Source organism: Protomyctophum bolini, assembly GCF_963924005.1.
Source record: "Protomyctophum bolini genome assembly, chromosome: 4".
Classification (NCBI taxonomy): Eukaryota; Metazoa; Chordata; class Actinopteri; order Myctophiformes; family Myctophidae; genus Protomyctophum; species Protomyctophum bolini.
Window position 1 is genome coordinate 42263584 of NC_137865.1, and position 15287 is coordinate 42278870.

Sequence of the window (15287 nt, forward strand, 5' to 3'; positions counted from 1 at the left end):
TTGACGCTATTTATCTAGCAACAACATCCACACACGGGTGCGGGTGCACGCGCACATGCACGGCACTACACACACGCGGGTGCGTGCGCACATACTTCTGTCGTTCCAATTTCACGCATGCGCACACCACTCGTGCTCATTTGACGTACCTACATCACAAACAAACAGGTACACGGACTTGCGAGCTGGTTGTAGAAGTGGTTGCACCACTTAAAAATATATATATTATCGTTAATTTGCAGCTATTATTTTGTGGCCCACTTGCAATATCCTCATGGCCCACCAGTGGGCCCAGAGGGTGAGAATCTGGAGAGAGAGATAACTTTTACTTACCCTGCACTAAGTGCACTTACAGCACAACCTCCTCTATACAGTTACACAGCATGTACACATTTTGCCCCCGGCCAGTTTCTAAGAATGGTTTTAATGTCTGAACAGAAAATCAAAACATCTCTTTTCAGTTAATGACAGCAGTGACTCACATCCCATCCATTAAATGTAACATAACATGCAAATCCTTTCATACTGGTCTTTACAGTTTACACAGGGGTGCGGTTTGTTGCGCAAGGCAACAAAAACTGAGAGAGCAGGTGCAGCATCCCCTCACCCCCCCCCCCCCCCCCCCCCCCTTGCACGCACGTACACACGCACACACACACACACACACACACACACACACACACACACACACACACACACACACACACACACACACACACACACAGTTTGTTTAGCATCCAGTGTAAACAAGTGTTTCAAGTCGAGACCTGCTTGTGGCAAATGATTGGTTTAATGTAGTCTAGTCATGGAGATTAGTAAGATTACCATGTTGGAAGCTAGGGATCATTTGCCTGGGCAAATGTATACGACGGGGCCGTGCAGAGAGCACTGGGGGGGCAGGGGCTCAAACTCCAGAAAAGGGCACATGTGTGGGGCTGGTCTTTTTGTGGAGTCCTTCCCTCCCATTTCATGTCATTGGACAGTAAAGTAAGCAATATGTTCTCATTAGTCTGAAACTAAAACTGACTGATGGCAGATTAAAAGATAATTCATTATGATAGTGGAATTTATCATTACTTGTCAAATATTCGTCTTGAAGGGCCAATGGCCCTTTTTGGCCCCCACATAAGCCCTTATTGGCCCCCCACAAGCCCTTATTGCTCAAGCCCCCCCCCCCCTCTGCACATGCCTGGTATACGATACTTTCCATGAATCTCTTCAACCTTAACTGATCATGCTTTACAATGCTACATTATTAGGGCGAGCATGTGTCAAGCCAGGGGCTTTAACATCAAAGCTCCACGGGTAGATACCAGAATGTTAGTTGAAGATGTTCTCCTGCCCTGAAGCTATCAGCCTTTCTTAGTAAGGCCTGTTCACTCGTTTCCACATATTTTCTACACTCCATTTCATTCATGAGAGCTCGTTGTCACCCAAGGCATGTGTCATACAAAAATGCTAAATATTTATATCCTCGCACTTTATAGCCCAAGAAGTTGCAGTGAAGGAATTTCACCCTGCAGTGATTTTGTGTGGCTCAACAGTGCGATACATGGTATTGGCGCCATTTTTTTTGTTTAGTTTTACTTTAAGTTCGATTACTTCATTTATCCGGGGTTGTCATGCAGTGCTGTATGCTTTATTGTTAGATTTTTGGTCTATGTTTTTTCTGTCTCTCGGCTGCAGTTTAACACAGTTTAACGTTATTGCGGTTATTCTGAAAGTTACTGTGAGACGGTAAATGTCTTCTCTCCAAAATTGACATGATAAAGCTCCCTGTTGTCAATTTGTCACACAACCAACATGGACATTATCCTCTGAAGAAACATTACATGACAATGCGATCACAAATTGCTGTTTGCGAACGCACTGAGCACCAACTATATAGAAGCTGGCCTAAACTGTCTGTCTGTGTGTCACGCTGTAGGCTTTCTAATGACACAACCCGCCTTTGTTTTGGTGAGTAGCAAAAACGTTCTTTGTATTTACGCTAAAGATGAGAGGCTGGTCTGCATTCATGCGAGCCCCGGAAGTTGACAGTAACATAGCTCTAAATGCAATGCATTAGAGCTATGGACCAGAGTTTATGAGTGTCATGGCAAATTAGTCATGAAGTCATTAATCAATATTATGAATCAATTATCAATTATCAATTTTAAAATAGTTAAATAGTTTTCACGTTATCCCAGTGTCCCCTATAGGGTACCCTCACAAAAAACCTGGTCTCTAACACTGTTCCTTCTACGTGCAACCGGGGAAACTCCCGCCTGTCAGGTGAAATGAAGCGGCTTCGACTCCTCATGGCATGCATTGAAGGAAACACGAGGTCAGTCCGTTGCTCTCCCCAGGTTGGCAGAGGGAGTGTAGTGGCCAGGATTACATAAGACAATTGACACTGGGTGAAAAAAAAGTGTGGGTTTAAAAAAAAACGAAACAAAACTGGGGAACACATGGTGTAAACAAATCAATTCAGACAGCAAAGGAAACTGCTGACAACCAAAACACTGACATTGCAAAATAAAACGAGGGGGGAAATAACAAGCTAAACGGCAGAGCACAAGGAAGTGTTCATGTTCTCTTCTCCTCTCTTGGGTTATTTGTCATTCTACAGATTTAAACACACGATGTGAAATGTGTCCTCTGCTGAGGGGCGGAACACGGTGACACCATAACAGAGTACATTTGAACTCCTGAGTCCTTGTTGCTGTTCGAGTGAATATAATATCCAAGAGAATATTTTTTTATTATACATATTGTTTAAGAGAGTAAAATTGTTGATTTTTGGCTTCTCGAAATTGCAGCAGCAAGAGAAAATAGCAAACTAGAAATGCAATTCACAATGTAGGCATTTTAGCAGACACTCTTAATCCATTAGCGATTTACAGTAAACAAGAACAACACATGTTAATACAGCAAACGTAATCAACGTAACCAACGACAAGATTCCTTTACAGGATCTCCTCACTGGTCAACAAAAACACCTTGAAGACCTTAACAGGAGCCCTCGTACAAGGTTTCTTTGACTATGCATGCACCTCTTGGTACCACAGCACCGCAAAGGCCCTTACAACAAGGCTCCAGACCTCCCAAAACAAACTGGTCAGGCTCCTACTTGGCCTCACCCCCCGAACCCACCTCACCCCTGCCCACTTTGACAGGCTGGAATGGCTTAGGGTCGACGACAGTATACAGCATCTTGCAATGGGTCTGGTCCACAAGATTCGATACACCACCAAGATACCCATGTACCTACCCTATACATACCCATGTCTAAATACTTCCTTAATGTTAACGAAGTCCACACCCACAACACCAGAGGGAGTGCAACGAACCATGTACAACCCAGATTCGGCACAAACAAGGGACTAAATTATTTTCGCTTCTATGCCACCAAAATGTGGAACGCCCTACCAACAGTCATTAAGACATGTGAATCCCTTGACTCCTTCAAAACCACTCTCAAAGGGCACCTACGGACGGCTGCAATTCGAAACTGGCCCCCGTAAAATCTGAATCCCACCGCCCACCCCTTTTTCCCCTCACTGTATGTTTCTTTTCCCTTTTTACCTCCTTTATGATGAATTCCTGTTCCGTTCTTTGACTATATAGAAGTGTCTATTTGTACGTCTCTAAATGTTTTGATGAATTGAACAAGGTGGACCCTCTTGTTAACAAGTGTAATGCTTAATTGGGTCGTCCACTCACAGTTAACAGTCTTTGTATTGAGTTTGTGCTTGAAATGTACTGTAATTCTGCAAACTGTTAATACATATTTCAATCAATCAATCAATGACATATATGCATAATTATGACGTAAATTTTCCCTTCATTGTCAATGCGTTTATAAAACAAACATTGAACTAAGGACAAACATTAAACCTGTGTATAGGAGGGGCTAGCGCCCCTCAAAAAAGACGTCGCTAAATTATTAGATGGATAGGCTGCTGAATACCATCCAGTTGGTCCTGGTCATAAATCAATTTTACACATACAGTATGTACTGTGGTATGCTGTAATAATGTCATTGTGATCATTGTGCCATTTTAACGATTTGAAGAACAATCATTTCTACACAGATTTGTAGTAATTAATGGGCATGTTTCATCGAGTGTGTATGATGCCCTGACAACAAAAAACTAAATATTTCTGGCAGGGACAAACTGCTAATACGAACAATACCACTAAACTCTGGAACAAATACAAACAAGTATTATGTCCAATTCTACTTAAAATCTTTCAGAATTGTATTATATTGGTGGACACTTTAATTGACATTTGGTATCAACTGGGTCTGTTTGTAATGCAATTGCAGCAGGATCTCAGAACTAATTCCAGCTTTGTTTTCCGTTACTGACTCAAGTCCTTTATTTTAGACCTATTTATAGTGTGGAGATCCAAAAACATTGCCTGGATCCTTCTCTTTTAAGGCTTGCAGGCTTATTGCTCATATGATCATAATTTTAATCGGGGGGTCTCCAGACTAATTCCAAAAATGTAAAGCAGAATATATTGTGATGAATCAAAATAGAGCTTTCCTTAAGTTAATTAATGTAGGAAAGGTCTGTGACGTATGCATTGCATATACAGTGTGTACTGCACAGTTGTAGTGTGTGACAGTTGTATTTTTATAGACAAACGGTATCCTTCCTCCAAGTTGTACTGCTTGTCAAAGTGTAAATTGCAGACTTGAAAAGAAAATAATCCAAGGCACTCCGTCTTAGGTGAACAATTAAATAGTTAATTTGATGATGAGCAAGCTGGCAAATAAATAACAGGACCTACGTGTACGCGTTTCGACCAAAAGGTCTTCGTCAGGGTCTGTCTGTCTAGTTGGGTCTAGTTGTATTTTTAGACCAACCCAGTTGGTCTAGTTGTATTTTTACGTATGTTTGTATTGGGTTTATGCCTGGTAATAAATGTTATGCTGCTCTCTTGGCCACATCATTACTGTGATTTGTGTCTTAGGAACCCCGCATGCGGGTTGTGTGTGTGGGTGTGTGTGTGTGTGTGTGTGGGTGTGTGTGTGTGTGTGTGTGTGTGTGTGTGTGCTTGTGTGTGTGTGCGTTCGTTCGTGCGTGCGTGCGTGCGTGCGTGTGTACCTTTTATTCTAGACATAATGGTTAAAATCTTTATTCTAGTCGTAATTGTTAATGTATCTCTGCTTTGAACCTTCATTCTAGACGTAATTGTTAATGTATCTCTGCTTTGAACCTTTATTCTAGACGTCATTGTTAACGTATCTCTGCTTTGAATCCCACTCCTAGGCCTTGTTTGGGATGTGCGGGGGCTGGCTGGTCTGCTTCCTGCTGACCGTGTTTGATGTCCTGCCGTCAGAACCCGACCGCTATGGTTACCTGGCCAGAACCGACACCAACTTGGACGCCGTAACCAGCGCTCCTTGGTTCCACGTGCCTTACCCAGGTATGTAAAAAACAAATGATTACTGTGTTTTACCCTCTCCTCCTCCCCCCCCCCCCCCTAACTTTTTGGAGTGCTCGGATCACCCCTCTTCTTTCTTGATGTTGTGTTTTGTTTCCCTCTGTGCAAAGAGAGTGGGAGGTCCATTCCTTGTTTTAAAGAGGAAAAACGTATATTTAGGAATGTTTGTCCTATGCACCTGTCGCCAACCTTTGAGGTGTGCATGGATCTGCCTTAACTCTTCTAGTGCTTTTAGGGACAGAAAGCACTAAAGCAGACCTTTTTCCCAAATCTGGATGGTTCATGATGATCGCATGAAGATCAGAAATGTATCTTTGGCCCTAAACCATTCAAAGCTTTATAGACCAACAGTTAGTACTAGTAACAGTAGAGTTTTCCGCAGAGCAGCGACAATAATATGTAAACAACATTATACATGAATATTATCAAATTCAGTTTAAAACATATAGACATTTGTTAATGCAGTATGTCATTTTTTATTACTTAGCTAATGTACAGTTGTTTTAATGCCTTCCTAATGTTGCTGTAAAACAATTCCGGCCCAATTGACCACTTCGGAATGTTTGTAAATAAACGGGACAGGGCTTTTTCCGCGGTGATATTCTCATTATGCTGCATCCGCCTCGCCGATGTCCGCGAGTCTGAAACCCGAACAAAACATTGGCAGTGATGCTGGAATCAATGTCACGCTTATGCCAAACCAAGTGCTCTGTATGAAATAAATTAATAATAGTAATTTTTTCCGTTTTCCTGCTTTGACATCTAAACACGCAAACGTACAACCCCGTGTGCCTTAATTCCGTCACCGCGTCGCATCATGTACGTTCTAAACATGTCATCATGTACGTTCTGAACGTAGCCAAACCGCCGTAACATCGGAAGACAATGAGCGCTGCTCATCTTGATATGATAAAGTAATTGATCAAGGTTTCAGCCTGATCAGAGCCACATTGACTTCCAACGGTTCAATATTTCCCCCCCACAGAAACACATGTGAAAAAATATGCCCTGGCAGAGTGCACAGGAAAGATGCTGCTGATTGATCCAGCAGTTTGTGAGATTAACTTTGGACACACAGACACGGACAGAAGACCTTCTTATAGATGCCTATAGATTCATACAGAGCCTCATCGTAATTATAACGATTATGGAGATTATGGATTAGGGATTAGGGATTATGGAGCATCGCAGTCCCGCCCACTTTCATGACAAAAGGGGGCGGAAGAGAATTTCCAATTCATTTTTCCCATAGACGTTTCAGAAAGTATTTATTTAAAGACTAAGGAACCTTTATTCCTTAGCTATATTAGCCCAACATTGATAAACCATACATCGTTCAACGCTGCAATCTTTTGTACTGTGTGTGTGTGTGTGTGTGTGTGTGTGTGTGTGTGTGTGTGTGTGTGTGTGTGTGTGTGTGTGTGTGTGTGTGTGTGTGTGTGTGTGTGTGTGTGTGTGTGTGTGTGTGTGTGTGTGTGTGTGTGTGTGTGTGTGTGTGTGTGTGTGTGGAGATTTAACGTCCTGCTATAGCGCATGTACTGTAGGCTACGCTATCACAAACATTTCGCCCTGTGTGTGTGCATGCAGAGAGAGAGAGAGAGAAAGAGGCGCCCTGTGTCAGTCTCGGGTCTCGCGCTTGTATGGCACCCTGCACGTACTGTTAAGTGACAAATTTGTCTTGGACACAGATCGAGTCACAGCTGCATATCACATACACATTCACAGAAAGAAAATAAAAACACCATGAAACACATCAACATAAAAAACTGAGATATTGCACACATTCCCTTGATAAAGTGCAACTAGTCTAGCCTGGATCCAGCCCAAAGATTCCGCCCACTCTCTGAGTGGACTGAATCTCAAGAAAGCTACAGTCTGATAATCAGGCTACAACTAGTCAATAAAGTGCATCTAGTCGGTAACAAATGAGTGCTTAAATCTATTATAGTCATCCTGTGGAGTTCTATATCTCCTACCGGATGGCATTAGCTTGTACTCTCTGTTCAATACATGTAAAGGGTTACATTTAGTTCACCCTGTAATCATTTTGGTATTGTGTGCACTGGTGAGTCTGCCGTCATGATGATTTGGCCACTCGTGTTGAGGAAGGCACTGATGTATCACAGGACTTATTGGGGAGAAACGTATGCTGTAGAAAATGCATGGAGAATTCATATACATACTGTACACCATCTCTGCCTATAAAGAAATCACACTTGCAGTGTGATTTATTTATACTTAGGCGAATGGCGTGTTGCACGCCAAAAATAACCGATCTACAAGCTCACACAACGCATGCTATTTCAGCACACGACCATGTCATGTGACTATACCGTATATACAGTAGTATAAATAACAGTGCAGATGAACTCCCATGGTGCATTCATGAAGACAGCTTAACACAGTGACATGTCGAGTATGCCTCATCATCAGATGAAATTAAGCATGCTCAAAACATTACTGGGTGTTTTCTTTAACACAATTATTAGTGCCGGGATTTCTTCAAAATAGAAGCTCGGGGTGCCTGGAAGATATGTCCGCCTTTACTCTGTAAAGCCCCCCTTACTATAGGGGGCTGCCACATGTGTTATACATGTACAATATGACAGTTTGTCACATCCCCTTCACATGCAGTAGATCCTGTGATCTTTTGTGGCCAGATGTAATTTTACGGGGTCTAGTAGGACTATAGTAAATAATAAAGAAATAAATCGCTATAACATTTTGTAATAAAATACATATTTAGCCCCATGCTCGAATGCCCCCCCCCCCCCCCCTGTAACAAATAGCTAAAATCGCTAAAACGAAAGAAAGTAGCAAATGAAAAAATTAATTACATTCATCTTTTATTTTCTCTAACAACCTAAAACATGAACCTTGGTTGAAAAAAACTAAAGTTGCACCTTTAAGCCACACAGTTGGTCTGCACACATGTAAAGCGTCTGGGTAACATGTAAAGCGCTATAAGACCAAGATATTATTATAAATAATAATAATAATAATATCTGGGACTTGTATAGCGCTTTTCTAATACCCAAAGACGCTTTACATGTGTGGGGGCCGGGGGGGGACAGGAGAACCTACGTATAAAGATAGGTTGACTCAGAAAGTACAGAAAGCTTGAAAGCATAATACTTCTAGGAACTCGGATAAAAAAAGGTTTACTGGAAGTTGAAGATGTATTCATAAAGACGTAATAAACCTGTCAGCAGTTGTCAGTTTCCCAGTCCTGTCCCACCTATTATCTGCTTCAATTTATGCACGTTAGCTGGCAGACATCTGTCGGACATCCAAACCAAACCCCATAAAAGCACGCCCGCACGCACACACCTCCATCTCCTCCTTGGTAGTCTGTCATTGTCGAAGATGCAGACGTACGTAGCTTTCTTTAGGCCTATAGTATTATAGTATATATAGTGTTTAGCATACTGTAGTATAAGCATGAGGAACGCCAGAGTGGATGATTAGCTGCGGCTGACTCCAAATCATCCTACCGGCATGCACACTTAAAGGGGACTATTATTAACCCATTCTGACCTGAGATCAGATTCATAACGAGGTTTCCACTGAACACACACTGGTCTGATTAACCCATTCTGACCTGAGATCAGATTCTAAAAATGTCAGTCGTTCTTCGATTTTTCAAAAATAGCAGACCTACAAGCTCGTAGCGCGCCACTCGGTGGCGCGCTATGAGCTTGTAGATCTGCTATTTTTCAATAGGTAAAGCATAACATGATGCTAACACCAAAATGGGTGCCAGGTCAGAATGGGTTAAAGGGGACTATTATTAACATACCTTTGAGCTGTTATAAATTTGAGCTGAAATAATAAAAATGTCCCCCCCCATTCTGTTTCCTAGAACTGGAGGTCTGAAAGAAATCATTACTCCATTTTGGGCGGGAACCCCTTTTGGTGTTACGTAGCATTATGTTATGCTTTAGCTATTGAAAAATAGCAGATCTACAAGCTCATAGCGCGCCACCGAGTGGCTCGCTACGAGCTTGTAGGTCTGCTATTTTTGCAAAAATCGAAGAATGACTGACATAGAAACATAGCTTTTTCAGAAAACTGTCAGGATGTATTAGACATTTTTTTAATCTGATCTCAGGTCAGAATGGGTTAAAAAGGTTATCTTTTAAAAACAAAGAAGGGTCCCGCACACTGTCAGAAACTTGCCAAAAATGTTGCTCTTTATTGGTCAACGTTTCGGTCGATTAGACCTTCATTCAGGACAGACAATAATTTGTCTGTCCTGATGAAGGTCTAAGCGACCCTTCTTTGTTTTTCAAAGATAACCTTTTTAAGTATGCTTTATTGCCCTACGCACCTGTCACTAGCCTTCTGAGGTGTGCATCGGCCTTTTGCCAATCTGAAAGAAATCATTAACATGGTGTGATTCACCACGTTAATGATTTTTGTTAATGTGTTTCATTCTGTGTTAATGAAACACAGAATGGGGGGACTTTTTATTATTATTATTATTATTATTATTATTATTATTATTATTAACAGCTCAAAGGTATATTAAAGCTGCTATAAGCCATAATACAGTAAATCCTCAAATACATTCCTTCCTTCAATAAAAAGCCGTCCCCCTATTAATTACCGGGGGTGGCGTTGAATTAAGTACATAAAAACCGTCCTTCTTTTATTAGCCAGGTTTCTTTGTGTTTTGTTTTTTTCAAGTGCCGTAACTGTTACCTTCGCTGCCCTGGCTGGCTGGCTGTGCCTGGCTGTCACGTCAGTGTCCAGATGCCGGTGATCGCGTTGCTCGCACTCACGCACAACACAACAAACTAACAAACAAACTTCAGGAGAGAACGCCACTATAAGCACTTTTCATGGCCACGGACAATAAAACTAATGAGAGCCGCGGGTTGAGTAGCACTGCACTGTAGAGTGCTATGTCTACATACATGACATAAGTTGAGCCTCTGCGACCGGTAAGGTCGTTGAGGCTAGTGCAATATAAGTGCTACTCTATGGAGGGAATCCTCAAAGTGACACGTGTTTTTTAGTTTAGTTTTTGCCATTCATGATTCAAACACTGGTGTGGTATAAATGTATGCCTTGGCTGTTTTGGTGTCATTATTTAGTGTATTTGTGTCTGTGCGCGAAATTGGATGGTTTTAATTCACCACCTCTGTGCCCAACCCACTTGAAAAAGTAAGTTTATAGACATAGCTGTCATGAATCAAACTTCGCATTGTCGGTGGATTATCGCTGACTCTTGCACATCAGAAAGACACATCCATATAGCAATAATGAGACAGAGAAAACACTGTGCTGTGTAATTACTGTGCATGATATGTTAGAGGAGTCCAGAAGGCCCACTAAGTCATGGTTAGTAGTACCTCCCCCTGAGCTGAGCAGTAATTAGGTTCTGAGGAGCATACTGTATATCTGCGTGTAGACACAAATCCAGAACCCGTGACACTTGTTAACACGCCACGGCACCACACGTGCTGCCTTGTTCCTGTCCTTGAAAAGTGCTATCGGTGTCCTGGGGGTGCTGGCATTTTTTGAGGGGCGCCAGCACCTCCTATGTCCAGCTTTTAGTGTGCGTGTAAACACAAACTTTGCCCTAACACCAACATTAAATGCCATTGATAATGAATGAAATGGCAGGACTTGAAATTAAGGGCTGTATTTTGCATGTCTTATAAGTACCAGGTCTTATTCCCTAACTTGAGTAAACTAAAGACCTGGAGGCGTGATCAATGCTCTTTGGCCACTCATAATAGCCAAATGGCATTGATCACGCCTCCTCACGCCACTCAAGTTAGGGAATAAGACCTGGTACTTAAGACACGCAAAATACAGCCCTAAGGCTTGTCCGGGTGTCCGGGACAAGTAATACATCTTCAGTGCATTACATTTTTACTTGTCCGTTGGACAAGTGACTTCTTGGTTTCACTTTTTCTGTGACGCTCCTAGCAGCCAACAATATTGTCTGGCGTTATTGTTTGGCTTTAGTAATAATCACCTTAAAAATATCATTAATTGCCCTAGTGTGAATGTGTGATCTTAAATACCTAGCCATAGATCAGTCCAAACGTGCACAGATAGGACTATCTGTGCACATTTAACAACGTCAGCATTTCAACTTGTAGCACTGCGTGTGCACTCACCCAATAATTAATTCCTAAGACTTGGAGTCAGATATTGTCTAGCCTGGGGTTCACCTATGCTTTCTATGGCATAGGCAGCTCCCGGCAGGATCTGCCGGGAGAATCTAGACGCAGCTGCGTGTCATGAGACTAATTAATTACAGTGTACAGTGTGTGTGTGTGTGTGTGTGTGTGTGTGTGTGTGTGTGTGTGTGTGTGTGTGTGTGTGTGACTGTGTGTGTGTGACTGTGTGTGTGTGTGTGTGTGTGCGCGCGCTTATGGGTAGCTCTAAAGCAAAGATCATGGCGTCACTCTCCGGTGAGCATGAATGCGCTCTGCAAATGTCATTCTAATCCAGCCATCAGTTTTAAAGATATCTTGTCCTCCGGGGAGCATAATAGCAGGCCGACAGGCTTTTAGTATTGGGCAATTTCTTTTTTCAGTTAACATCCTATGGCAGGCAAAATTGTCAAAAACGTCAAGCTTTTCTTTTGCTAAGTAGCATGTGAAACTAGGGGTTTTTCATGATTCTGAATCCATTCCAAGCATTACTTTTGCACAAACAACACTCCTTGGGCTAGAAAACGTGCGTGTGTGCGTGTGCGTGCGTGCTATTAACACCAACTCTTTCCCCCCTACAGGTCAGTGGGGCGTTCCCACTGTGAGTGTGAGCTCCGTACTGGGCATGATGGCGGGGGTCTTGGCCTCCACCATGGAATCCATCGGGGACTACTATGCCTGTGCCCGCCTATCCGGCGCCCCTCCCCCGCCCACCCACGCCATTAACCGCGGCATCGCCGTGGAGGGCATCGGGTGCATCCTCGCGGCCCTGTGGGGCACCGGGAACGGAACCACGTCCTACAGCCAGAACATCGCAGCACTGGGCATCACAAAGGTACTGCCCCGTTAACCCATTTAGACCCCAGTTAAAAACATTCACTTTGAAAGAATATATGTTCAAAGATTTGCGCCACATTTTTACGATTTTTCTAAAATAGCAGACCTACAAGCTCGTAGCGCGAGATTGGCCAAGCGCTCCCACCAACATGTGATTGGTTAGCCGATTTGCTCGTTTACATAAGTTTTCCCTTCAATGTCAATTCATCTTTTTATGTTTCATCATATTTAGCGGAATTATCAGCTCTAATCATCATACATCATCTCATACTGGCCAATCAGAATGCCTGTGATTGGTTAGCTGATTTGCTTGGTTACATACTGTATGACGTACATTTTCCCTTCAATGTCAATAGCGTTTAATGTTTTGATGTTTAATTTGCATCATATTTAGCAGAATTCTGAAGCTGTTTATTTAAAAAAAAAAGGAAAATCCCATATGCCCAAATATGGTGATCAATATTACGCCCATATATGGGAATGCCAATATAATTATCATATTGTGATGATAACCACTGTGGTTACTATACTTAGTCACGCATTCCTGAACACTTATCTCATCATTCTAATCTAAACGCCATCAACACGACAGGATTTATGATGCAAAAATCAACAAAAACTGTGTTGCCAAGTTTCACATGAATGTTTTTTTGGGCACGGCAGTTTCTTCCCTCTCCCCATCTATCAGGCTGCTGTGTGTGTGTGTGTGTGTGTGTGTGTGTGTGTGTGTGTGTGTGTGTGTGTGTGTGTGTGTGTGTGTGTGTGTGTGTGTGTGTGTGTGTGTGTGTGTGTGTGTGTGTGTGTGTGTGTGTGTGTGTGTGTGTGTGTGTGTGTGTGTGTGTGTGTGTGTGTGTGTGTGTGTGTGTGTGTGTGTGTGTGTGTGTGTGTGTGTGTGTGTGTGCATGTATTTGAGTTTGGGATGACGAATAGTCTCAGTGGCTCTGCTTTGATAAATGAGGCCCTGGTTGCTGTTGTTGTTGTTGGTTGCCAGGTTGGCAGCAGATTGGTTCTCCAGACAGCGGGCTTGCTGATGATCGTCCTGGGGATCTTCGGGAAGTTCGGAGCGGTCTTCATCACCATCCCAGACCCTGTCATCGGTGGCATGTTCCTCGTCATGTTCGGAATGATCGCAGCGGTGGGAATATCCAACCTGCAGGTATGGAATGAAAGAAACGATTCTATTGAAAACAAATAGGAAGCCATACATATTCATTTATGAGAATAATCATAACATGTTATGAAGCATTTTATATGTTTGAGTATTAGGAGTTTGAGTATTAGGAGTTCTTATAACTATAATTGTAGTGTATAACACAATACAAGTATGTTTATAATGCATATTATATAATATTTATACACTCACTCCAGAGGGCCACTATATTTCTACACTCACTCCAGAGGGCCACTATATTTCTACACTCACTCCAGAGGGCCACTATATTTCTACACTCACTCCAGAGGGCCACTATATTTCTACACTCACTCCAGAGGGCCACTATATTTCTACACTCACTCCAGAGGGCCACTATATTTCTACACTCACTCCAGAGGGCCACTATATTTTCACACTCACTCCAGAGGGCAACTATATTTCTACACTCACTCCAGAGGGCCACTATATTTCTACACTCACTCCAGAGGGCCACTATATTTCTACACTCACTCCAGAGGGCCACTATATTTCTACACTCACTCCAGAGGGCCACTATATTTCTACACTCACTCCAGAGGGCCACTATATTTCTACACTCACTCCAGAGGGCCACTATATTTCTACACTCACTCCAGAGGGCCACTATATTTCTACACTCACTCCAGAGGGCCACTATATTTTCACACTCACTCCAGAGGGCAACTATATTTCTACACTCACTCCAGAGGGCCACTATATTTCTACACTCACTCCAGAGGGCCACTATATTTCTACACTCACTCCAGAGGGCCACTATATTTCTACACTCACTCCAGAGGGCCACTATATTTCTACACTCACTCCAGAGGGCCACTATATTTCTACAACTCACTCCAGAGGGCCACTATATTTCTACACTCACTCCAGAGGGCCACTATATTTCTACACTCACTCCAGAGGGCCACTATATTTCTACACTCACTCCAGAGGGCCACTACATTTCTACACTCACTCCAGAGGGCCACTATATTTCTACACTCACTCCAGAGGGCCACTATATTTCTACACTCACTCCAGAGGGCCACTACATTTCTACACTCACTCCAGAGGGCCACTATATTTCTACACTCACTCCAGAGGGCCACTATATTTCTACAACTCACTCCAGAGGGCCACTATATTTCTACACTCACTCCAGAGGGCCACTATATTTCTACACTCACTCCAGAGGGCCACTATATTTCTACACTCACTCCAGAGGGCCACTATATTTCTACAACTCACTCCAGAGGGCCACTATATTTCTACACTCACTCCAGAGGGCCACTATATTTCTACACTCACTCCAGAGGGCCACTATATTTCTACACTCACTCCAGAGGGCCACTATATTTCTACACTCACTCAAGAGGGCCACTATATTTCTACACTCACTCCAGAGGGCCACTATATTTCTACACTCACTCCAGAGGGCCACTATATTTCTACACTCACTCCAGAGGGCCACTATATTTCTACACTCACTCCAGAGGGCCACTATATTTCTACACTCACTCCAGAGGGCCACTATATTTCTACACTCACTCCAGAGGGCCACTATATTTCTACAACTCACTCCAGAGGGCCACTATATTTCTACACTCACTCCAGAGGGCCACTATATTTCTACACTCACTCCAGAGGGCCACTATATTTCTACACTCACT

The 15287-nt window shown here is 42.8% G+C and overlaps 1 protein-coding gene across 1 annotated transcript in view; it reads left to right on the forward strand.

The window, feature by feature from the left end:
• LOC308314600 (solute carrier family 23 member 1) overlaps positions 1-15287 on the forward strand; it is a gene marked incomplete at both ends in the record, with an annotated part of 58990 nt that overhangs the window by 17284 nt on the left and 26419 nt on the right. Inside the window, 3 exons of the mRNA XM_080762230.1 lie at positions 5265-5421; positions 12194-12447; positions 13441-13605. Coding sequence (XP_080618356.1) covers positions 5265-5421; positions 12194-12447; positions 13441-13605 — 576 coding nt within the window. The remainder of the gene's footprint in view (positions 1-5264; positions 5422-12193; positions 12448-13440; positions 13606-15287) is intronic.